The following is a 24,445-nucleotide window of genomic DNA, read 5'->3' as shown; positions in this document are numbered from 1 at the left end:
TGTGGTATCGGAGTCAGCATTTGATTGTATTGTGGTTTCTTGAGCCACATTTTTAAATGTTTCAAGAAAGGTGGAGATTGATGTATGTCTATTGTTGCGGGAAGTGGGTTGTGGAATGAGGTAGAAAATAATAAATGGAAGCTTGCATTGTTGTATAATGTTTTTCTTTCCACTTATAATACTTTATCGAAGATTGTAAATTACCATGAAGTTTGATGCATCAGCAGTCTGCATGTAGGGAAGCAGTTTAACTGCTATTGTTGTTTTTTTTTTTTTTTTTTTTTTTGTTAAAACTAAACTGTAACTATTTAGGCATGGCTTTACTAGCCCAAAATCTCATGGGTCTTGCTTTGCATTTGGCTACACAGGCTGGTGAATCGGCGGATAGAACAGCGCCAAGAGCACAGCATTACTCACACGGAAATTACCCAGAGGTATTTGCATTGCATGATGGTTACTGAGATGTCATTGGTTGTATCATGAAATCAGCGTTTTGTTTTCAGCAGTTTTGCATGCTATCTATTTTGAAGAAATCTTTGCCTTAATCTTTCAAACAGTATTGCTTATGTGGCACTTTGGAAAGTGGGTGATGATAACAGCTGAAGAATGTCAGATAATGGTAAATGAACATACTGGAATATTTGTTCTCTAGTAATTATAATTTAGGTGCTTTGTACTATCTTCCTGTTTTGGGACATGTCATTGTTTGTTTTGTAGTATGTATTGTTGTGGCCTTTAGTGTTGGGGTAATTTTTGAGTGAGTAAAGAGTCTAATTATGCTTATGCTTGTATGACTAATTTACTCTCATTCTATGCTACACTTTTTGTTACATATTTTGTTCTTTATGGCATTACTTGCTTTTACAGTTTTGTGTTTTGCTGTGTTGAAAAAAAAGAATTGTTTTGCGCACAACATTATGTGTAGATCTGCAGGTCTAGGGAAGCTTTCCTGGTACTTTTGTGCTAGATTTTGGTTCTTTCAGTCCTAAAAATTTAAAGTTATAAAAACAGATTTAGATTTCAAGAAACACTGATTAAATTTACTGCTGTATTCTGTCTACACTTCTGATCTGCAAAATAATTGATTTACATGGTTGATCTGCTTTAGATACGTAACTTGATATCCATTTTATATTCCACTACTGAATATCAATCATGTCATATTTTTGTCTTACAAGTGTTAAATTTTTCCCAGTAAATTCATATTTATGTTTACATTTTTAAAGGTACTATATCTCATTGTTCAGAAAGTTTCTCCTCCACATAGCTGCGATTGACTACAGGCTTTAATATCTGAGTAATCTTACAGTCTTCATGCAGATGAACCCACAGGCTTCAAATGGAGAATTGGAGATCTTAACCACGTATACCATTAATGGGGCCTATGAAACCATTAGATTTTAATTTATAATTCATTGCTTCTATGAGAATATTTGGACACAGTACTATGACCGAATTAATGTTCAATTGAAATATGACAGCATGTTCCTTTATGTAAGATTTTTTGTTATTTTGTATTCAAATTTGCATTACTTTTCAGCTGTTTGTTGTTGTAGAAATGCAGTGGTGTTTTAATAGATCTTGGAAAAAAATAGTGCACAGTATTCAGCATAAACTACCCGTACATATTTGGTAAAGCGTGTTTGTCAGCTAATCAAATTTTTCTGTAACTTCATAATGCAGACTTTATAAAAGATCGTGTGTGTGTGTGTGTGTGTGTGTGTGTGTGTGTGTGTGTGTGTGTGTGTGTGTGTGTGTGTGTGTGGCGCACACACACACACCAGTCAGTTTATATAATCAGGAAAGTGTCATATTCCTGTAAAACCTATTGACAAAGGTGGATTTGAATGTTCAGCTACAACCACAATATGAAATTTTTAGGTATGATTGTTTTCTTTGTGATGGTAACCAGTGTAACTTTAGTATTTATTGAGTGCAGAAGGCAATTGTTGATAATATTATGTGGTTTCACTAATTTTTGAAGAAAAATATGATGTTAGAATGGATTCACTAATTTATGCTGTATGTTTCAGTTGAGTAGTATAAAGGAAGCTAAAAAGTTTTCGTACTGTATAATAAGAGCTGTGTATTGTGTTCATTGTCGGTGATAGTAGGGGACAGTAGAGAAATATTTGCTTGTTTATTTCTGGCTTGAAACAGATAGAGCTGTGGCCCTGTAAAGTCTGTAAATTGACACATCTAAAAATAAGGTTCAGCTTATGCATAATTTGTTTAAAACATCCATAATTTTGTGCAGTTACTTTCCCACTATCCATAATACACTCCTGGAAATTTAAATAAGAACACCGTGAATTCATTGTCCCAGGAAGGGGAAACTTTATTGACACATTCCTGGGGTCAGATACATCACATGATCACACTGACAGAACCACAGGCACATAGACACAGGCAACAGAGCATGCACAATGTCGGCACTAGTACAGTGTATATCCACCTTTCGCAGCAATGCAGGCTGCTATTCTCCCATGGAGACGATCGTAGAGATGCTGGATGTAGTCCTGTGGAACAGCTTGCCATGCCATTTCCACCTGGCGCCTCAGTTGGACCAGCGTTCGTGCTGGACGTGCAGACCGCGTGAGACGACGCTTCATCCAGTCCCAAACATGCTCAGTGGGGGACAGATCCGGAGATCTTGTTGGCCAGGGTAGTTGACTTACACCTTCTAGAGCACGTTGGGTGGCACGGGATACGTGCGGACGTGCATTGTCCTGTTGGAACAGCAAGTTCCCTTGCCGGTCTAGGAATGGTAGAACGATGGGTTCGATGACGGTTTGGATGTACCGTGCACTATTCAGTGTCCCCTCGACGATCACCAGTGGTGTACGGCCAGTGTAGGAGATCGCTCCCCACACCATGATGCCGGGTGTTGGCCCTGTGTGCCTCGGTCGTATGCAGTCCTGATTGTGGCGCTCACCTGCACGGCGCCAAACACGCATACGACCATCATTGGCACCAAGGCAGAAGCGACTCTCATCGCTGAAGACGACACGTCTCCATTCGTCCCTCCATTCACGCCTGTCGCGACACCACTGGAGGCGGGCTGCACAATGTTGGGGCGTGAGCGGAAGACGGCCTAACGGTGTGCGGGACCGTAGCCCAGCTTCATGGAGACGGTTGCGAATGGTCCTCGCCGATACCCCAGGAGCAACAGTGTCCCTAATTTGCTGGGAAGTGGCGGTGCGGTCCCCTACGGCACTGCGTAGGATCCTACGGTCTTGGCGCGCATCCGTGCGTCGCTGCGGTCCGGTCCCAGGTCGACGGGCACGTGCACCTTCCGCCGACCACTGGCGACAACATCGATGTACTGTGGAGACCTCACGCCCCACGTGTTGAGCAATTCGGCGGTACGTCCACCCGGCCTCCCGCATGCCCACTATACGCCCTCGCTCAAAGTCCGTCAACTGCACATACGGTTCATGTTCACGCTGTCGCGGCATGCTACCAGTGTTAAAGACTGCGATGGAGCTCCGTATGCCACGGCAAACTGGCTGACACTGACGGCGGCGGTGCACAAATGCTGCGCAGCTAGCGCCATTCGACGGCCAACACCGCGGTTCCTGGTGTGTCCGCTGTGCCGTGCGTGTGATCATTGCTTGTACAGCCCTCTCGCAGTGTCCGGAGCAAGTATGGTGGGTCTGACACACCGGTGTCAATGTGTTCTTTTTTCCATTTCCAGGAGTGTATATTGATCAGCTTATCACTGCTGCATTGTTTCTTCCTAATCTGTTATTCCTAACAATGCAATTGATATTGTACCACTAATTCCTTCATATTTATTCTGTATCCAGTTTTATAGACCTATTACAATCAAAATAAACAGTGTTAAAAGAGCATCTGCATGTGATACCATCTAAATCACATAATATCTCGCATATGTATCTATCATTAAAATTTGAGATTTTCGGAAGACTGGACAATCATGGACAAATTGTCCATATATACAAAGCTTAATGTCTTAGTTTGTAAAGGTCTTCTGTAACATAAAATGGAACTGTTAGACATTACTACACAGATTAAATAATTAGAGATTTTGCTGCTGTTGCTTGATATCTTAACAATAGTAAAATCTTAAAACTTTTTGATGCAATGTTGTTCTAAATTTATTTACATTTAGGTGCCATTGCCAGAGGACTGTGAACTTCATAGGTCACTAGCTCACATTAGCAAACTGGTATTGTTCTGATAGAGACCTCATTAACACAGTGTATTGTTAGTATCTAATACATTTATATTAATCTGTAGGGGTTCTTTGTGATGGCAGCAACTACATCTCATTTATTCTGTGCTTTTTTTCCTGTCTATCAGTGTTGTTATCACATTCATAGATTTAAATAGCCTCTTTCAATAAAAGAGCTTTATAGTTGGCAACTGTATTCAAGTAGTTCCTCCTAACATACTGGAATACATACTTAGGGTTCTGTCAAGCAATATGAATGTAACGCAGTACATCACTTGTTGTTCATTCTACCTTTGGCCATGATTTGTTACCATGGAAAATGCTGAGTTGCACATGGATCAGAGTCCACATTAAACTGTAGATCCCTCTCTGGGTGGAAGGTTGGCTCAGCTTAAAGGCTGGAGGCAAGCAAGGGCATACAACACCCAGTAGGACCTTGCTTAGTAGAGCGCTGCAGTGTTTATAGACAGCTTTACTTAAAGGGAAGGTAGATGACCTTAGAAGCCTTTTTATGCTACTGCAGTGTTGGACATTCGCATAAATGGAAGTTGGGAAAGTGCCCAAAAACTCTTGTGTGAGTGACAGATGACCTTTATATAGTCCATCCCTTATCACAGTAAAAGTACTACAGAACCTGGCAACATGTACATATTTGCAGGCACTCTCCTAGGACTTTGGTGAACTAATCTTATTATGCTCAGCATCATACTGCTATCATCCTCTCAGACCTCGAGAAGAATGTAATAATTCTAATTCCAAAGAAAACAGATGGTTTTAGGTGTGAATAGTACAGAATAATCAGTCTAATAAATCACAGCTGTAAAGTACAAAATAAAATTATTTATAGAAGAATGGAAAGACAGTTAGAACCTAACGTCAGAAAAGATCAGTTTTGGTTTGGAGAAATACAAGATTATAGGAGCCAATACTGACACTACTGCTTATCTAAAAAGATACATTGAAGATGCTTACACATACGTTTATAGAATTTGTAGATTTGGAAAAAACTTTTGATGACATTGACTGGAATACACTCATTGAATTCTGAAGATAGCAGAGAGAAAGTGTTGAGAATGGAAGGTTTTCTACAACTTTTACAGAAACCGAACTGCAGTTATGAGACAAAGAATGTGAAAGAGAAAAGTAGTTGAGAAGGTAGTGAGACAAGGCTGTAGTCTATCCCCGATATTATTCAATCTATAATAAGCAAGCAGTAAAGGAAAACAAAAGAGAAATTTGGAAGGGGAGTCAATGTTTGGGGTAAAGAAATAATAACTTTGAGGTTTGCCAGTGGTGGTGTAAGATGTCATAGTTGGCAAAGGACTAGCACTTGAGCAAAATGCATACTGTCTTGAAAATAGATTATAAACAAAAGTAAAACAAGTTGGGAAAGAGCCCAAATACCCTTCTGTGAGCAACAAATTACCTTTTATACGTATCATTCCTTATCTAGCCTCATTATCTCAGGTTATGCTGAAGGAATTATGTGAGGAAATAAGGCAGTTTTGTTAATTAGGTAGCAAAATAAGTAATGATGGCTAAAATTGAGGAGTATGAATTGCATCTGGCAATAACAAAAAAAGTGTTTCTGTGAAAGAGAAATTTCTTAGTAGTGATTGCAGATTTAAGTTTTAGGAAGTCTTTTTCTAGAGGCATTTGTCTGGAGTGTAGCCTTGTACAGAAGTGAAATGAGGGCAGTAAATGGTTTAGACAAGAAGAGAATAGAGATTTTTTAAATGTTGTGCTGCAGAAGAATGCTGAAGATTAGAAGGGTAGATTGAATAACTAATGAGGTAGTACTGAATTGAATTTGGGGGGAGGGGGGCAGGACAAAAATTTGTAACCTAATTGTACTAAAAAGAGAATTGATTGATAGGACATGTCCTGAGTCGTGGAGGAATTGTCTGTTTGGTAATGGAGGGAATTGTGAGTGGTAAAAATTGTTAAGGAGAAACAAAGGTGTGACTATAATAAGCAGGTTCAAACATATGGTCAGGGGGACTTCAGAAAGTAATTTACACATTATTATGGCAGGTCAAGTAACTTATTGAATGCTGCACTACACTTCAAAGGACACAGATACATGATGCTATTTTTCAACATAGTCAGCAAGTCTCCGTAAACCATGGTCAGAACGTTCTACCAGTTGTTCATTTCCTCAACAATAGAAATCCACTCCATGGTCACAAAGTCATTCAGTAATCACTGTGTGAATGTCCACTTTGTCTGAAAACCCCTACCACCCTCCCCCCCCCCCCCACCCCTCCCTCCCACCAGATGTTCTTCCAGCTTACCAAAAATATGGAAATCGTATTGTGCAAGATCTACACTTCCCAATCAGCATCGCCCACATCTATGTGACTTCTGTCAAATTGTAGCCACTATTTCACTAGGACTGGGCACAACATTGCATTTGGTTCATATATCACCAGAAGTTCATGGTGAATATTTGTGCAAGTTAGATGTTTCACGTACAAGAATCTTTCTATCCCTTGTACTTCAACTTCGGATTATGTTTCCATTTGTGTGCCATTTCACTTCCACACTGTGATGCACCTGTTGCCTGTATTGCAACAAGAACTGTCTCCACAGGAAACCTGGAATGTGTACGCTCTTATTAGTGACCCATTCTTATTGTGTGACAATCTTAGTGGGGGACAACATGTGTAACTTACTTTGTGAAGACCCTATGTAGGGTGCAGTAACTATGCAAAGGTTGGTTGATTTGGGGGAGGGGGGGAGACCAGACATCAAGGTCATCAGTCCCACTATGCAAAGATGAAGAGGCTTGCACAGGATATAGTAGTGTGGCAATCCACATCAAACCAGTCTTTGGACTGAACACCACAACAATAAACAACAACCGTCAGCAGTTGATAAGCATATAAATAAGATACTGCTTCTGTACTTCCATTATTTCCTCTGCCTATTAAGCACGTACTCTTAACATGTTAGTTATCCCCACCCTCCCTCCTCACTGCTCCCTCCTCACCCAATTTTCTAAACTTTCCTCTTACCCAAAACTAATTACTTGCACTAGCAGTAAGGTGCAAGAATGCACATCCATGAGAACATAAGTACCAAACATGCAATAACAATGCGGGGAAAATTAAATTGCATTTAAAAATGTACAGTATTGATGTTTGATTAAATTGTCTGTAATAGTTAAACTCCTCAGGAGCACTTTGGCCATGTACAGTAATTCTCTCCAGAACTGAAACATACTTTCTCAGTGTGGCATAATTAATTTATGTTTCCTTACACAAATTACCCTATGCTGTAAGGCTGAGGTGCCTGTCTTCCACATGATGTGCAGTAGCACAGAGCTGGAAACTGACACATCATTTTCTCAGGATATCTCCATCAGGAGCACTCGTAATTTAAAAAATCCAGAGAAGTAGTGTTGGAATTCTATCCCAAAGGCCTTAAAATCTGCAACAGAATTCATAATGGAAGTGATACCACATTTTCTCCCAATGTCTTACACACTTCTCCCTCATATTTATCTCATGAGTGGTCTTCTAATTCTACCAACGCAAACATTTTAAAACAAATGTTGTTATCTCAGTAGTTACCAATAAAAACTGAAAATTTGTGTTTTTCAGACTTTCTTAACTGTTTCTGTTGGTACAGTTCTGTTTAAGTTTGTATATTTTGCTCTTTAGTCAAGAATTCCTTCTTCTGTTTGAGGCAAGGTCCTGAGGGTCATAAGCTTTATGAGGGCTAATAATAAAGTTTTAATCATTGCCACAAAAAATGAAGTTACAGAATAAATTTTTTGAAACTTCCTGGCAGATTGAAACATTGTGCTAGACAGGGACGCGAACCTAGGAACTTTGCCCTTTGTGGACAAGTGCTCTACCAACTTAATTTATCCACACGTGACTCATGACCCTGCACTCACTCCTTCACTACCACCAGTATCTCTCTCCTTCATTCCAAAGACCATGCAATTTCTCCTACATGCCTTGCGAGACACACTCCTGGAAGAAAGGATGTAGCAGAGAACTGGGTAAGCCATAACCTATGGGATTGTTTCCAGAATGAAGTTTCACTCTGCAGCAGCAAGTTGCACGCTGCAGCAGCATGTGGGCTGATTTGAAACTTCTAGATAGATTGAAAGTCTGTACTTGACCAGAACTTTAATGTGAGACCTTTGCCTTTTAGTGGGAAAGTGCTCTACCAACTGAGTTACTCAGTAGTTGTCACCACATTTGTTGGCACTACCCTTTTTTGTTCCCTTTCTGTGGTTGCTTTTTCATTTTTTGTTTCTTCCCAGATTTATGTAAATAAGTAATTGGAAGCGCCAGTTCCAAAAGCTTAATGTTTTGAATATGTTTATTGGTCCCACCACAGTCATTTATTTAGTAGATGAATGCAACATTTTTGTGTCGCAGTGTTTGCATTTGTTATGTTACAAATTCATGTTTTAACTAATTTAATTCTCATACTTCCCGTTTTCATTTCAGGAGAGTTCTACAGGAGAAAACGCCAGACATGCTACAGTATACGTGAGTATATTGTGGTTGTAACTGAAGTTAGGTGTTTTTAGACAATTGGTTTCTGCGAAAATTTATTTGTTTTATGTTTGAAAACTTTTAGTGGTCAACCAGAATTACATCAGGGAAACTCTTATTCACTTGATATGACATACCATCCAACAAATGGCCACCAGGATAATCACTCACCTAATTCTTCTCACCTGTCTGTTCAGAGTGGAGATGGAGCAACTCTTGTGTCTCGTACTCAGAAGCAACAAACTACACAGCAGGTTAGGTTTTAGTAGATATGATTGTTCACAAAATTATACACCGTGAATTTTATTGAACTCTCCAAAATAATAATAATAATAACAATAACAATATGCTTTTACAGGTTACTACTTTAACGAAAGTTGTTAGAGAAGTTCATCATGTTGGACCTGATGGTCAGCAAGTTGATTATGTTGGTCTTCCATATTCAGGAGCTGGAGTTGTACCACCTACAGCTACACCTTCGAATTATCCTCCTTTCACCAATTATGAGCTATTGACAGGGCAGGAAGGCTATCCTCCCATGGACCCAGGTTAGTAGTGTTCAGAAAGAAGTTCACATGTTTGAGTGTGTGAGTAGAGGCACGAAAATGCAGGTGATCTATTTGTATGTAAACATTTATCTCTTTAGAACACTGAAGATCAAATTAGCCATTTGTGATTGACAACATTACACCATTAAATAAACATTTTGACAGTGGAGCTGAAGCATAAAAGTGAGAAGAGATTTATTGTGTGTGATTAACAGTAATAAAAATATTTGTATGTATGGCAGAAAATCATTTATATTTTCCAAGCCCCAATGAACAGCAGTAACAGTTGTGAAACAGAATTGCAGTGAGAGGAATATATTCCAGATCTCCAGAGGTTGTTTTTTTTCCCCCCAGTCTGCTTTGATACAAATCAGTGGTATTTTCTTGCTATTTTCTGATGTAGTCGGAACTAAAGAAGAAACCACTAGTGTGCTCTAATGAAATTTGAACATTCCATAAAACATGTGGTTAAGTCTCATTTTTATGGAATATAACATCAAAATACATGGAAAAAGAGACTCAACTGTAGAATACCAACTTCCTTGATGAGTCACCATTCATGTAAAATAAAAAATTAAGATAAACAAGGAAGAACAGTTTGCTGTATCTAATGATATCAAAAAGTAGTCCACATATTAATAAATGAAAGAAAGAAAGAAATTGTTGTCAGTCCGTTTATTCAACAGACACTAAAGTTAGTTCTACTATTTATCACTTCTTTCTGCCTAATTAATGCCTTTTGTGGCAAATTTATGTTCTAAGACTGTTGAACTGATGAGAAATGACAGTAAAATGAAAGTTTAATTTCTTTTACTTGATGAGGTGAAGAACATGGGACAGCTAAGTACGAAATATGATATTTCTTACAACAGATGCGGCCTTATGATAAAAGTCATTTTCGGATGAAGTTTAAAGTGACATCAACTTGTATTTCATGATTATTTTATCTACACATTAAATATAAGAACACTGGATATCAGTGAATGGTACTTCCTTTATTTTTCACTAAAACACCAATATGGTACAGGTACCACTTTTTCAGCATTCCTAAACTGAGCATAAGCTTTTAAGCTGCAGTATATGAAAGAGCTTCTGTAGGTAAATTTTTTCATCATTGAAGTCAAAAGGTTCTTGCACATGTATATAGGTCCAAACATCAAAATAATAGAGGGAAATTTTTATGTGAGCTTACAAGCCTTATGTTATTGCAAAATTATCACACATTTTACTTGTCACAGTGTAAGTTTGTAAGTTCTAACTATAGGGTTGCATCCTGCACTGAGTGGTTGTAAATTTATTTTGATGTGTCTGACCTTCACTTTGAAGTTCCGGAACTGGTCATAATGCTGCTTATCATGTGTTTTAATAAGGGCTACTCTCCACTTTAAGCACTGCACTGATAATTATATACGCATGCGTTTAAGGCTGCAGTGAGCTTAACACATGGTCATTCCTCTGAAGACAGAACACAGTTTGCACTTCTCCATAATGGCGACCAATCGTCACATTTTACCACGAGCACTCACTACCCAGGCAGTGAGCGAGAGTTAGAATTCGTGCTCATTTAACCGCCTCCTGAACAGGTCTGGATTAGATGATGCTATTGAGATGTGACATTACAATTGTTTTAAAATTTGTTATTGTTAAAACAATGGAAGTTCGGAATGTGAATAAGTAGTTTGTTTACAATGAGTGTTAAAAGAAACATTGTAAAAAAAATAGAAGTTTGATGTGAACTTTATATATATATATATATATATATATATATATATATATATATATATATATATATATATATATATATATATATAAAATTTTCTTACCACATTCATAAAGGCCTGAGTCAACAAAAATGTTTCAAATTGCTTCACTCAACTTTTAGCAGCCAATTACTTTCAGAAAAGACTGTTCACAATTTCTAGGCAGAATTTCATTTCGATTATGTTTCCTTCAGCTCAGCAGTAAATTTCGTGAAAGTTGACAGAAATCTGTTATTGTTGCAAATAACATTGATGCTGTGTGCTACACGATTGAAGGGAATTGGCACAGGTGTACCATGAGATACAGGCTTTCTTAAGCGTATCAGAAACACCAATACAGTTTTGTGTGAACGCTTAGATGTGAAAAGGATCTGTTCCCCAATGAACACCACACAGTTTGATTGAAGTTTAAAACATTTGACGATAGAAACACAATCCATATGTGTATAACATTGTAACAGGAGATTAAACTTGGATATATTTGTATGAGCTGGAAACTGAGCAGCAGTTAGTCATTTTGGTGTTCTGATATGAACGAAAATCGACAAAATCAGTTCGTTTGTCACCCACTTCCGAGAAAATGGTTGCTTGTTACTTTGATTATACCAAACACCACACAGTCATTGGTTTAAAATAGTGTTTTTTTAAAAATCTTTTTGATAAGTAGAACCCTTTTTAATGTCCCCTTTTGTTGTGGAACCCAGGTTTGTTTCAGTGTTGTGTGTTTAATGCAGCATCCATAAGTGGATTATTTTCTATATCCTATCTACTTTTGACCATTCTGTAAAGAATTTATGTTGGTTTTGCAACCATAATTTATTAAACTGATAGTTTGGTAATATTTGCACCTGTCGGCATCTGCTTTCTTGGAAATTGGAATTATCACAGTTTTCTTGAAGTCTGACGGTATTTCACCTGTCTGATACATCTTGCACTTAAGATGGAAGAATTTTATCATGGCTGGCTCTCCCAAGGCTATCAGTAGTTCTGACAGAATGTCGTCTACTCCTGGGGCCTTGTTTCCACTTAGGTCTTTCAGTGCTCTGTCGAATTGTTCTCTCAGTATCACATCTCTTGTCTCATCTTCGTCTACGTGTTCTTCCATTTCTATTAACATTGCCTTCAAATTTGTCTCCCCAGTATAAACCATCTGTATACTCCTTCCACCTTTCAGCTTTCCCTTCTTTGCTTAGGACTGATTTTCCATCTGAGCTCTTGCTATTCATACAGCTGCTTCTTTTTTCTCCAAAGGCTTCTTTAATTTTCCTGTAGGCAGTATCTATCTTTCCCTTAGCGAAATGTGCTTCTAAATCCTTACATTTGCCCTCTAGCCATCCCTGCTTAGCCAGTTTGCACTTCTTGTCAGTGTCATTTTTTAGGCATTTGTATTCCCTTTCACTCACTTCATTTGCTGCATTTTTATATGTTTACCTTTCATCAATTAAATTAAATATCCCCTGTGTTATCCCAGGGTTTCTACTAGGTCTTGTCTTTTTACCTATTTGATCCTCTGCTGTCTTCACTGTTTCATCTCTTAAAGTTACTCATTCGTCTTGTACTGTATTCCTTCCCCCGTTCTAGTCAACTGTTGCCTAATGCTCCCTCTGAAACTATCATTATTTTTAATGAATCCTAAAAATATGTAACTTTCATCATACTTCTTAAGTTTTTCAGTAACTGCTCTGGGTATACTTGTAGAAGAATCAGTTGACCTTACTTTTTTCAGATGATTTTACTGAAATAATTCTCATTACTACCATAATAGTCTTTAGGAAAAGAGCTGATTGTTGAGTCTGAAGCAGATGGGTAAAGTTCTATAGTAGAATGTGTTACTGGTTTTTTAAAGCCACGTCTCCATCCTTCCATCCTGCAACAAAATGTCAAAAATGGTTTTATGACAAAAAAATAAGTTTTTATTTTTAGCCTGAATAAAGTTTAAATGGTTACTTACATTGAAAGTATTATTAACAGCAGAATATAAACCTCAAAAAATATTAATGCAAACAGACTGTACCTTTTATATAATTTTCTTAAAAAGGTGGAAAGATGGAGGGGAGGGGCTGGGGGTTCAAAGTATTATGTAGACAGTGATCATCATCATCATCTCCTCCTCCTCCTCCTCCTCCTCTTTTCTTCTGGTAAAGTGTGCAAAATTTTATCAAGTTAGAAGGAAAACTGTATTTTTCTGTAACAAACAAACCTGCAGATATTCTTCTTCAAATATATAGACTGAAGTTACAAAGCATAATATGGTTCACCTTTCTGATTATTGACGATAAAGCGATAGAGACTGCTGTGAGTGTGGATGACACTTGCGTTTTGCACAGCCCATTACAGTCGAGCCCTGTGCAGTCTTTCCCTCATTGTGATTTTTTCCATCTCCGAGGTTGCCATCTGGTCTGCCTTACTCTCTGCCGTCGTCGCATTTGTGCTGACTGTTCAAATCCGTAATTGGAAGTGAGAGGTAGATGTTAACATCAAAAAATTTTAAGTCACTTTCTCGAATATTATGAAAAAAAGGCACATAAGTGTCTCTGAACCTTCAAGTGTGATATCCACAGCTTCTCAGGGTTCTGTGGGACAGTTTTAGAGGTGCTGCCTTAGAGGATTGAAGAACAGTTAATGCAGAATATTGTACACTTTGTTTGCCACAATTGATTGATGAAATTGGGAGAAACAAGTGAAAATTTCACATAATTCCTCTCCATGTCAAACAGTTGATTATTTGATGGGAAAAAATGTGGAATGAATGTCTCATTGCTGGCATTCACCGATTCATCACCCAACATCTTATTTCTCTTCCCATACATCAAAACAAAAACTGCATGGACATTTATCAGAATCTACAGAATCATTAAAAACTATATTTTTAAGGTGCATAAATTTTAAAGGTGAAGACTTTGAGTAACAATAAAGTGGTTTGTACCACAAAAAATTTTTCTTTCATTGTGTTTGTAAAAACATAAAAAGCCACCCTTGTATGCACATTAACTAATATTGTGGGGATAGCTGCTTTTTTGGAGTGAGTGTTGTTGCTGTATTATGTGGAATCCAGCAATGGTGTTGTCATTTAAAGTGCTTTAAGCTTTCATCAGCAACCTCTGCTGTTAGTGCGACTTGAAGGTGTGTTTGAAAGCTCACTTAGGCAAGTGTGTGTGTGTGTGTGTGTGTGTGTGTGTGTGTGTGTGTGTGTGTGTCTGATAAATCACACAGACCTCCAAGCCTGTGTTAGAGCACACATGATACTGTTTCTCTCAGATTTTATTTGTTTATGAGGCGCATCGCCGAATAAGCATTAGTATGTTTTGGCATCTGTTATATATGTTTTCTGCAACAGTCAAACCTATAAATGGTGAACTTGTGCTGAAGCTGCCACGCAGACAGTAGCATGGACATAATCGTTGCTTCTGTGATTTGTGATCACAATGTAGTGACACTATTACTTCAGTCTGTGATGCTGGGAAAGTCAGTTGTATATTTCCTAGTAAAGTGGTTCCATAAATATAAATCATTATTTCATTTAAATGCATCACTGTCATATGTTACATAATTTTGTTAGATGGTTTAAATGCAATGAGATTATGTTCTGTTACAGTGTGCTGTTGAATCAATATCTCTGTAATTACATCAGCCTCAGCCAATGTATTGTATCAGTATAGCATTTGGAATATAACACTCATTTGTTTTTGTTTAGTGAGTGTTGGATGCAATAATGTGACCAAGTGCATGAGATGACAGCAGTGCTACATATAGTCCCTTCATCTTCATGTACATGATTACTCTGCAGCTCACAATTAAATTCTGGCAGAGGGTTCATCAAACCACCTTCAAACTACTTCTCTACCACTCCACTCTCGAACAGTGCATAGGAAAAATGAACACTAAAATCTTTCTGTAAGATGTTTCCTTACTATGTAGGGGGCATCACGAAGTATTTTCACACTCTGAGGAAAAAGTTGGTGATTGAAATTCATTGAGAATATTCTGCCACAATGAAAGACATCTTTGTTTTAATGATTGTCACCCCAATTTGCGTATCACACCTGTTGCACTCTCTCCCCTATCGAACGATAATACAAAATGAGCTGCCCTTCTTTGAACTTTTTCTATGCCCTCCATCAATTCTGTCTGAGGCTGATTCCACACTGCAAAACAATACTCCAGAAGAGGGCGGACAAATGTAGCGTAAACAGTCTCTTTGGTAGACCTGTTGCATTTTCTAAGTGTTTGCCAATAATATGCAGTCTTTGGTTTGCTTTCCTCACAACGTTATCTCTGTGATCATTCGAATTTAAGTTATTGGTAATTGTAATATCTGAGTATTTAGTTGAATTTACAGCCATAAATTCGTGTTTTTCATCCTCTGACTGAAATTTAGCGGATTCCTTTTTGTAATTATGTGGATCGCTTCACACTTTTCACTATTTAGAGTCAATTGCCATTCTTCGCACCATACAGATATCATGTCTAAATCATTTTGCAATTTGTTTTGACCCTCTGATGGAGTTTATAAAGTAGTAATTGACAGTATTATCTGCAAACAATATAGAGGGCTTTTCAGATTGTCTCCTAAATCATTTATTCCTTGGGGAACTCCAGATATTATCTCTGTTTTACTCTATGACTTTCTGCCAATTACTATTAACTGTGACTTTTCTGACAGTAAATTTTGAATCCAGTTGCACAACTGAGATTGTACTCCATAGGCACGCAATTTGATTAGAAGTCGCTGGTTAGGAATGGCGTCAAAAGCTTTCTGGAAATCTAAAAATATGGAATGTGGCTGGAACATCTGGACCAAAGGCCTTGCATTCATTAAGTTATTTAATCTGCTTCACTACACCAAGGATATCTACTTCTAAGTTTCTCATATTGGCAGTTGTTCTTGATTCAAATTCTGGAATATTTACTTCATCTTCTTTGGTGAAAGGATTTTGGGAAACTGTATTTAGTGGCTCTGCTTTAGTGGTACTGCCATTCATACCATCACCATTTTTATTGGAGAGTGAAGGTATTGATTGTGTCTTTTTGCTGGTGTACTTTACATATAACCAGAATATCTTTCAATATTCTGCCAGAGTCGTGACAGTGTTTCATTGTAGAAACTGTTAAAGGCACCTCGCGTTGAAGTTCGTCCTAAATTTTGAGCTTCTGTAAAACTGTACCAATCTTGGGATTTCTGCATTCTTTGAAATTTGGCATACTTTTTTTCATTACTTCTGCAACAACATTGTGACCATGTTTTGTGTAACATGGGAGATCAGTACCATCTATGATTAGTTTATTTGGTTTATATCTCTCAATTGCCATCAATACTATTTCTTTGAAGTTAAACTATGTCTGGTCTACAATTACTATGTCAGATTGCAAGGAGTGGAGAGACACTCTTAGGAAGGTGTCAAGTGAATATTTTATCTGCATTTTTTAAATAGGTGTATTTTGCATTTATTTTTTATGGGTTTTGATGTTACAGTATTTAGTCTTGCTACAAGCACCTTGTGATCACTAATCCCCATATCCGTCATGATGCTCCCTATTTGCTCAGGATTATTGGTTGCAAACAGGTCAAGTATGTTTTCACAATCCTTTTGTTTGAACAGTTCAGCAATTAAGTCATTTGAGTTTGGGGGGGGGGGGGGGGGGGGGTTGCAGGTTGATAAAAGGAATTAATTATTAATTTACTCTGGTTGTCAACTATAACCTCTACCCACACTAACTCACAGGAACTATCTGCTTCAGTTTTACAACAAGATAACTACTTTTGACAGCAGTAAACACTCCAGCACCAACTATATTTCATCTGTCCTTTATGAATACAGGTCCTTCATGAAAATTACAGCTGAACTTATTTTTGGCTTTAGCTGGCTTTCTGTACCTATAACGATTTGAACTTCAGTGCTTTTTGTTAGCACTTGAAGCTCTGGTTGTTTTCGAGCACAGCTATGACACTTTGCAACTGCAATACTGATTTTTGCTAAGTCTACCTTCCTGTGTTTGTCCTGCACCCCTTTTAGACTGACAGCCTTTCTGTAGAATGAGATTTTCACTCTGCAGCGGAGTGTGCGCTGATATGAAACTTCCTGGCAGATTAAAACTGTGTGCCCGACCGAGACTCGAACTCGAGACCTTTGCCTTTCGCGGGCAAGTGCTCTACCAACTGAGCTACCGAAGCACGACTCACGCCCGGTACTCACAGCTTTACTTCTGCCAGTACCTCGTCTCCTACCTTCCAAACTTTACAGAAGCTCGCAGGAGAGCTTCTGTAAAGTTTGGAAGGTAGGAGACGAGGTACTGGCAGAAGTAAAGCTGAGTGTACCGGGCGTGAGTCGTGCTTCGGTAGCTCAGTTGGTAGAGCACTTGCCCGCGAAAGGCAAAGGTCTCGAGTTCGAGTCTCGGTCGGGCACACAGTTTTAATCTGCCAGGAAGTTTCAGCCTTTCTGTAGTTTCCCAACACCCTGTAACCTAAAAAATCACCTAGCTCCCTCCACACAGCCCCTTCTACCCTTGTAGCCAATTCCTTTGTGTAGTGTGCACCTAACCTATTAAGCAGAACCTGGAGACCCACTACCCTATGGCGCAAGTTGAGGAATCTGCATCCTACACTGTGACAGAACCATATGAGCCTCTGATTTGGACCTTGTACTTGGCTCTGTTCCAAAGGACCACGTCAGTTCTGTCATTGAGGCTACAAATGTTGTTCTGTCGACAGTGCTACAGATGATGATCTACACCTTCATATCTCGAGCAAGACTAACAGTCTTTACCATCTCAGCTAGCTGCACGAAACCAGAGAGAATCTCTTCCCATCCAAAGCAACACACATAATTAGTTCTGAGATGAGCCACCACCTGCAGTTGACTGCACCCTGTGTTCTTCATGGCATCCAGAAGCAGCCTTTCCACATCTGGAATGACTCCTCCCGGTATCCACACAGCATGCCCGCTAGATTCCTTCTACTCCATGGCAGCTATACCCTTAATGGTCTCCATTGCATGTCTAAGTTTGGAGCTCCCAACTACCAGTTATCCTACCCTCTGTGAATGCCCAGATCTTGCACACTGCATTACTTCCTCTGGAACAGGGCAAGTGACTGCATCTGGCTCAGGGACTTCATCAGCCACAGATAGCACCCGAAACCTGCTCATCAGACGACCTGGGAAGGCCCTCCGGTTGGCCTCCTGCAAAAATTTTTCACTGCCTACCACACCTTGGAGCAACCTCCCACTCGACCACAAGTGAGGGATCAACTTCAGTGTGGGCAGTACCCATTGCTGTCACATTACTGGACCGATTAGGGACATTTGGGACATGCTGTACATCTCACAGATCCTCACACCCAGCTCCCCACAGTTATGCTCACTGGCAATAGCCTCAAGCTTTGTGACCAAAGCCAACACTGCCTGGAGCTGTCCACAAAGGGTCACTAACTCAGCTTGCATCTGAACACAGCAATCACGAACCCTATCCATACCAAAGATGGCAAAAGTGTACACTACATACACTCCCGGAAATTGAAATAAGAACACCGTGAATTCATTGTCCCAGGAAGGGGAAACTTTATTGACACATTCCTGGGGTCAGATACATCACATGATCACACTGACAGAACCACAGGCACATAGACACAGGCAACAGAGCATGCACAATGTCGGCACTAGTACAGTGTATATCCACCTTTCGCAGCAATGCAGGCTGCTATTCTCCCATGGAGACGATCGTAGAGATGCTGGATGTAGTCCTGTGGAACGGCTTGCCATGCCATTTCCACCTGGCGCCTCAGTTGGACCAGCGTTCGTGCTGGACGTGCAGACCGCGTGAGACGACGCTTCATCCAGTCCCAAACATGCTCAATGGGGGACAGATCTGGAGATCTTGCTGGCCAGGGTAGTTGACTTACACCTTCTAGAGCACGTTGGGTGGCACGGGATACATGCGGACGTGCATTGTCCTGTTGGAACAGCAAGTTCCCTTGCCGGTCTAGGAATGGTAGAACGATGGGTTCGATGACGGTTTGGATGTACCGTGCACTATTCAGTGTCCCTTCGACGATCACCAGTGGTGTACGGCCAGTGTAGGAGATCGCTCCCCACACCATGATGCCGGGTGTTGGCCCTGTGTGCCTCGGTCGTATGCAGTCCTGATTGTGGCGCTCACCTGCACGGCCCCAAACACGCATACGACCATCATTGGCACCAAGTCAGAAGCGACTCTCATCGCTGAAGACGACACGTCTCCATTCGTCCCTCCATTCACGCCTGTCGCGACACCACTGGAGGCGGGCTGCACGATGTTGGGGCGTGAGCGGAAGACAGCCTAACGGTGTGCGGGACCGTAGCCCAGCTTCATGGAGATGGTTGCGGATGGCCCTCGCCGATACCCCAGGAGCAACGGTGTCCCTAATTTGCTGGGAAGTGGCGGTGTGGTCCCCTACGGCACCGCGTAGGATCCTACGGTCTTGGCGTGCATCCGTGCGTCGCTGCGGTCCGGTCCCAGGTCGACGGGCACGTGCACCTTCCGCCGACCACTGGCGACAACATCGATGTACTGTGGAGACCTCACGCCCCACGTGTTGAGCAATTCGGCGGTACGTCCACCCGGCCTCCCGCATGCCCACTATACGCCCTCGCTCAAAGTCCGTCAACTGAACATACGGTTCACGTCCACGCTGTCGCGGCATGCTACCAGTGTTAAAGACTGCGATGGAGCTCCGTATGCCACGGCAAACTGGCTGACACTGACGGCGGCGGTGCACAAATGCTGCGCAGCTAGCGCCATTCGACGGCCAACACCGCGGTTCCTGGTGTGTCCGCTGTGCCGTGCGTGTGATCATTGCTTGTACAGCCCTCTCACAGTGTCCGGAGCAAGTATGGTGGGTCTGACACACCGGTGTCAATGTGTTCTTTTTTCCATTTCCAGGAGTGTAGTTATTAGAATGCTAACCTGTGCCTAGTAAGCCCATAAACACACAAGAAATTAAAAAAGCTAAACGAGTATCCTCACAGAAACTGAAAATAAGTTTCTCCTGTTTGGAGCTTGTAAATATAATTTGCAAACAAATGGTGTACTTGCCTTTGTCTGCAGCAGCAGCAGCAGCAGCAGCAGTGGAAGGTCCTGCCTCACTGATGGTCTAATGGACACTTCATTCTGTTGCACTACCTTCCTTTCCACTCAGTGTGCCATGTAGATGATGATGATGATGATGATAACGATAACAACGTGAAGACATTTATTAGTTCTTATGATGTAACAATTGTAATATAATCTAGTCATTTTTGTTCTAACCTTTTTTTTCACAGCACGGAGGTATCCAGATGCTTATCATCCGAGTTACCAGGATTACGAGCAGTATCCTCCACAGCCTGAATACCCATACCAAAACCCAGCATATCCAGGTGGCTTTGCACCGTATGGTGATGCTTCCAACTATGTGGAACAGCCAGGTTACGTTGAACGGCCAACAACACCACCCAGTCCAAGTGAAAGAAGTGAATCGCCACCTTTGCAGCAGTCTCTTCAGCATGGTAATTTGTAATATGTTTTTAAGAATTTCATCCTTAGTCGTGCAATGAATAGTGTAGGAATGTATTTTCAGTTTTGAAACAAAAGTTTTAATGTGAAAGTTGTAATTTTAAAGTTAAGTTCATTGTTATAAATGAAACCACAAATTTCACTTTCCACCACCCCTTCTTATATGTATGTAACCTCTGCCTTAGATTTTCTGTTGCCTGTTGTCCTTGTGGGTCCTTGTTTTTGTGATGTGCCGAAGCACCTGGACAGTATAATGGCTCTGGATTTAGTACTTAATATATCTGAAATAATAAATAGCATCAGTGTGTTGTATGACAGACAATGAGTGCTTTACTTTATGGTTGTTGTTGTCAGTAACCAAATATGTACAGTTTTTCTTAATTAATGAGAACTCCAATTTTCCAGAACAATCAGTTACTAAAAGTAATGTGTACTAGTCTCTGGCAGGTTGCCTGCCTCCAGAGGTGCCATACACTATGTGGAACATGTTGCATCCAGTTTTGTTTGGGCAGTGCACATGGTCCTTGTGATTTTGCATCCTGATAAGTACTTCAGATTTGGCACCGCAGTCGCTTGCTATTAGTAGCTGTGTTCATACTGGAGCACTTTCCATCAGCAGATCATTGGAGATCCTTGTGTATTTTGAGGACATAAATTTGATGTTACTCTGCTGGCATCACATTTATATGATAGAAGTAACTGATAAACAATTGCCAATGTGAGACAGAGTGGAGCTGAATCTGGACTATATCAAGGATTCCTGACTGGAAAATATTTTAATTTGAAGTAGTACTGGCAAAGGTGCAATATTCTGTTTAGATGTTTCAGGAAGTTGTAGTCTCAATAAAGAAACACTGTGCATATTAGGTTCCTGCAGTGTAATAATATACATTGATTCAATATGCTGTAAGCAGACGTCAGTCAGCAACCCCATATACAGGTGCTGGTCCGCTATGCAGTGGAAATTGTTTATTCGTTTGTGCATTTGGTCAGGCTCACATGAAGCAGTGTGGAAGGCTCTTGTTCCATTTGGCTAGGGCAAATTTAAATTGTGCACTTAAAGAAAGTGTTTAATATTACGCTGGTGCATTATTCATGTTGAGATTTACTGTACAATATCAGTGCAGCATGGAAGATCTGTGACAAAACCTGGTCACTTTCATACTAATAGAGAGCAAAAACCAGACCACAGCAGTTTAGGTCCGCCGGCATGGTAGCTCAGCGTGTTCGGTCAGAGAGCCGGTTGGCCTCTGTAATAAAAAAAAAACTGAGTGGAAGGATCAACAGACGAACTTGAATGGATGTCATGTGACGTCTGCAATGACCAAACACAATGATAAACAACAAACAAATGCAAAAAAAAAAAAAAAAAAAAAAAAAAAAAAAGTCTCAGAATGTTGAAGAGGATTGCACAAAAAAACCTAGCGAATGACATGTTAATTCAGTCGCAGTTGGATGTGAGATGTGCAGAATGAACTTCTTTTCAGAAGACAACTACCAATCCTCTTAGTCACTGCCAAGTGTATGTAAGGATGGTGCAAATTATACCAGAACTGTGCATAATGAGCTGGCAGTAGGTAGAAATTAATAATGTGTGTCACTCTTCACCTTTATTTCCAGTGTATGGGAGATACCCAAAGGGGCTTGTGTGTTAGAATGATTATTTCCTACCATTAAATGTGGAGATAGCTCTGCCATGATGTTTTTCAACAGTTTCATGGTGTCCTGTTGATATTATAATTTCCAGTGTTGAATTATGGCCAAGGATTATAAGGACATTAAAGCTGACAGAGTGTATATAGTTTCACAGCTAATGTGTTGTAACTAGAACACATTTTGCTGAGTGATGATGTCTCATATCATTGTTTGAATGAATTCTGTGAATTTTCTTTGTATTTAAAGCATTGCAGCTCGGTTGTTTGATTCTGTCGTACCAGCCAGTGACACTTTTATCCCTTTGTGTATTTTCTTATGTTTGAAGTTATCGCTGCCATTAAATATCTCTTTTGATTGCAAAGCTGATAAATCTGATGGCATGGTCATTATTCCCCTCATGTCAATGGTTTCTTTCAGCTGTTGAGTGCGGTCTTCCAGTCTTGGTATTCATATTGCCAATGTAGAGTTTGCAGAAGTTATTCAGAATGGCACCTACTATCAGTTCCAGTTCTGGACAGAACTCTTCCTTAACTAATGGAAGAGTTTCTTCCATAGGCACATGACAATCCACAAAAGTTGCTATGCATTCTTTCGTATCTGTCATTAATAACAAAATTCTAGGGATCACAGCTATAAACAGTTAATATGTTAGTGATCACAGTCTTGCTCACACATATTGCTAAAGAACAGTCATTTATTATTTTCTAAGTTGTATTAACATGGGCACTCGGGGAATCAACACTAGATAATCATCTAGAGAATGTAGTGACTTCATTAACATGTTGCAACACCAGTTTCCCACTACTGTTAAATTGCAAGATTGAGTAGAATTTATAAAAAGAAAAATGGCAGAATGAGCCCACTCATCAGTGAGATGTTACGCCCATCTGGCCTGGACGCATCCACTGATTTGTTTGAGGAGGGTATCATAAAATGCTTCTCCCGAAGCAAATAGGCTGACAACTGTTGTAACAGGTCCTGGATATTGGCATTTGAACAGAGTTGACATTCAAGCTCGTCCCACACATTCTATCCAGGGCAGATCTGGGGACTTTGCTGGCCACTGAGTACCTCAACATCATGTATACTGTTTTTAGATATGTGTGCCCTGTGTGGAAAAGCGTTGTCTGTAAACTGGGGCCACAATACTGTGACATAAGAGGTAACACATGAGAGCACAAGTTGTTTATGTCATACCATTGTGCTGTCAGAGTTCTCTAGATCACTAACAGATGTGACCTAAAGTAATACCTGATGGGTCCCCACACTATAATGCCTGGAGTAACATAGCTATGTTGTCCAAAGCTTTGGAAGGAAAGAACCTCTCCTGCTGTCACCACCATACTCCCCAACAATGTTCACCCACAGTAGTGCAGAACCCTATCTTTTTGCTTAACACAGTGTGACACCATTCGTCAGCAGTCCACAATTCTTGGACGTGGCACTATTCCAGGTGTAGCCAGTTTTAATGGTATGCTGTGCCTGGGACAGTAATTCCCCAGATCAGCTGCTGTTAGTCTCTGGCCTTTGGTGCGGGATGGCATAGAATGTTGCATGATGTCCATTGCGTATTCTCAGATGGGATGCACAGATGTTGAAGGGGCTACGATGTACCTGGTTCACAATATGGTTATCTTCGTTTTGATGGTCAGATGTGGTCAACCGGTACTTGATGATGCCTGTCCTCACATTTGGGCCACTATCACATCCAAATTCCCCACAAATCGGGATACTCTATGATTTGAACATTCAGCTAAATTGAGGCCCACAATGAGGCCCCTTCAAAACCCTGTCAGCACATGACAATGCTCTCACACAGGTACCCAGCATCTCCATGTGTCTCATAGTGATCACTCAACATCTGTCTCTGTTTGTGCCCCTTCGTACCCAACCATGCATGCTAACAACATTAAACATGAATAACACTAATACATGCTGGTGGCCGCTCTACTTGTTACAAAGAATTGCAACTCGAATCATGTAAATACCTGCCGACGGTGTGTACGTGTACAGAGTTCCATTGACATTTTACCACGCCTTATATATATATAAAAAAATAATCATTTGCGACAGTTATAAGCTTTCAGAAATTCATAATAATTCAAAATATAACAAACCATTCCCAAGTTTCTGTGCAGCAGACAAACAATAGGTGAGTCAGATAATTCTTCTGATTTGCACAAGAAGCATCAGTTAGTTTAATTTTTAAGTGATTTTCTATCTGATGTATTTGTTCTC

At 40.1% G+C, this 24,445-nt stretch overlaps 1 protein-coding gene across 8 annotated transcripts in view; it reads left to right on the top strand.

Annotated features, from left to right (window-relative positions):
- The window catches only part of LOC124556703 (catenin delta-2), a 506,669-nt gene that overhangs the window by 372,564 nt on the left and 109,660 nt on the right, over positions 1-24,445 (top strand). For 6 of the 8 annotated variants that reach the window (XM_047130679.1, XM_047130680.1, XM_047130682.1 and 3 more), the window contains 5 exons: positions 369-434; positions 8,668-8,709; positions 8,801-8,969; positions 9,074-9,263; positions 20,320-20,544. In XM_047130679.1, the coding sequence (XP_046986635.1) occupies positions 369-434; positions 8,668-8,709; positions 8,801-8,969; positions 9,074-9,263; positions 20,320-20,544 (692 nt within the window). The remainder of the gene's footprint in view (positions 1-368; positions 435-8,667; positions 8,710-8,800; positions 8,970-9,073; positions 9,264-20,319; positions 20,545-24,445) is intronic. The other 2 variants (XM_047130681.1, XM_047130683.1) reach the window with 1 other exon arrangement.

The sequence above is a fragment of the Schistocerca americana genome, chromosome X, assembly GCF_021461395.2.
Source record: "Schistocerca americana isolate TAMUIC-IGC-003095 chromosome X, iqSchAmer2.1, whole genome shotgun sequence".
Classification (NCBI taxonomy): domain Eukaryota; kingdom Metazoa; phylum Arthropoda; class Insecta; order Orthoptera; family Acrididae; genus Schistocerca; species Schistocerca americana.
The sequence above is the reverse complement of the archived record's forward strand: the minus strand, read 5'-3'. Positions and strand labels throughout refer to the sequence as shown.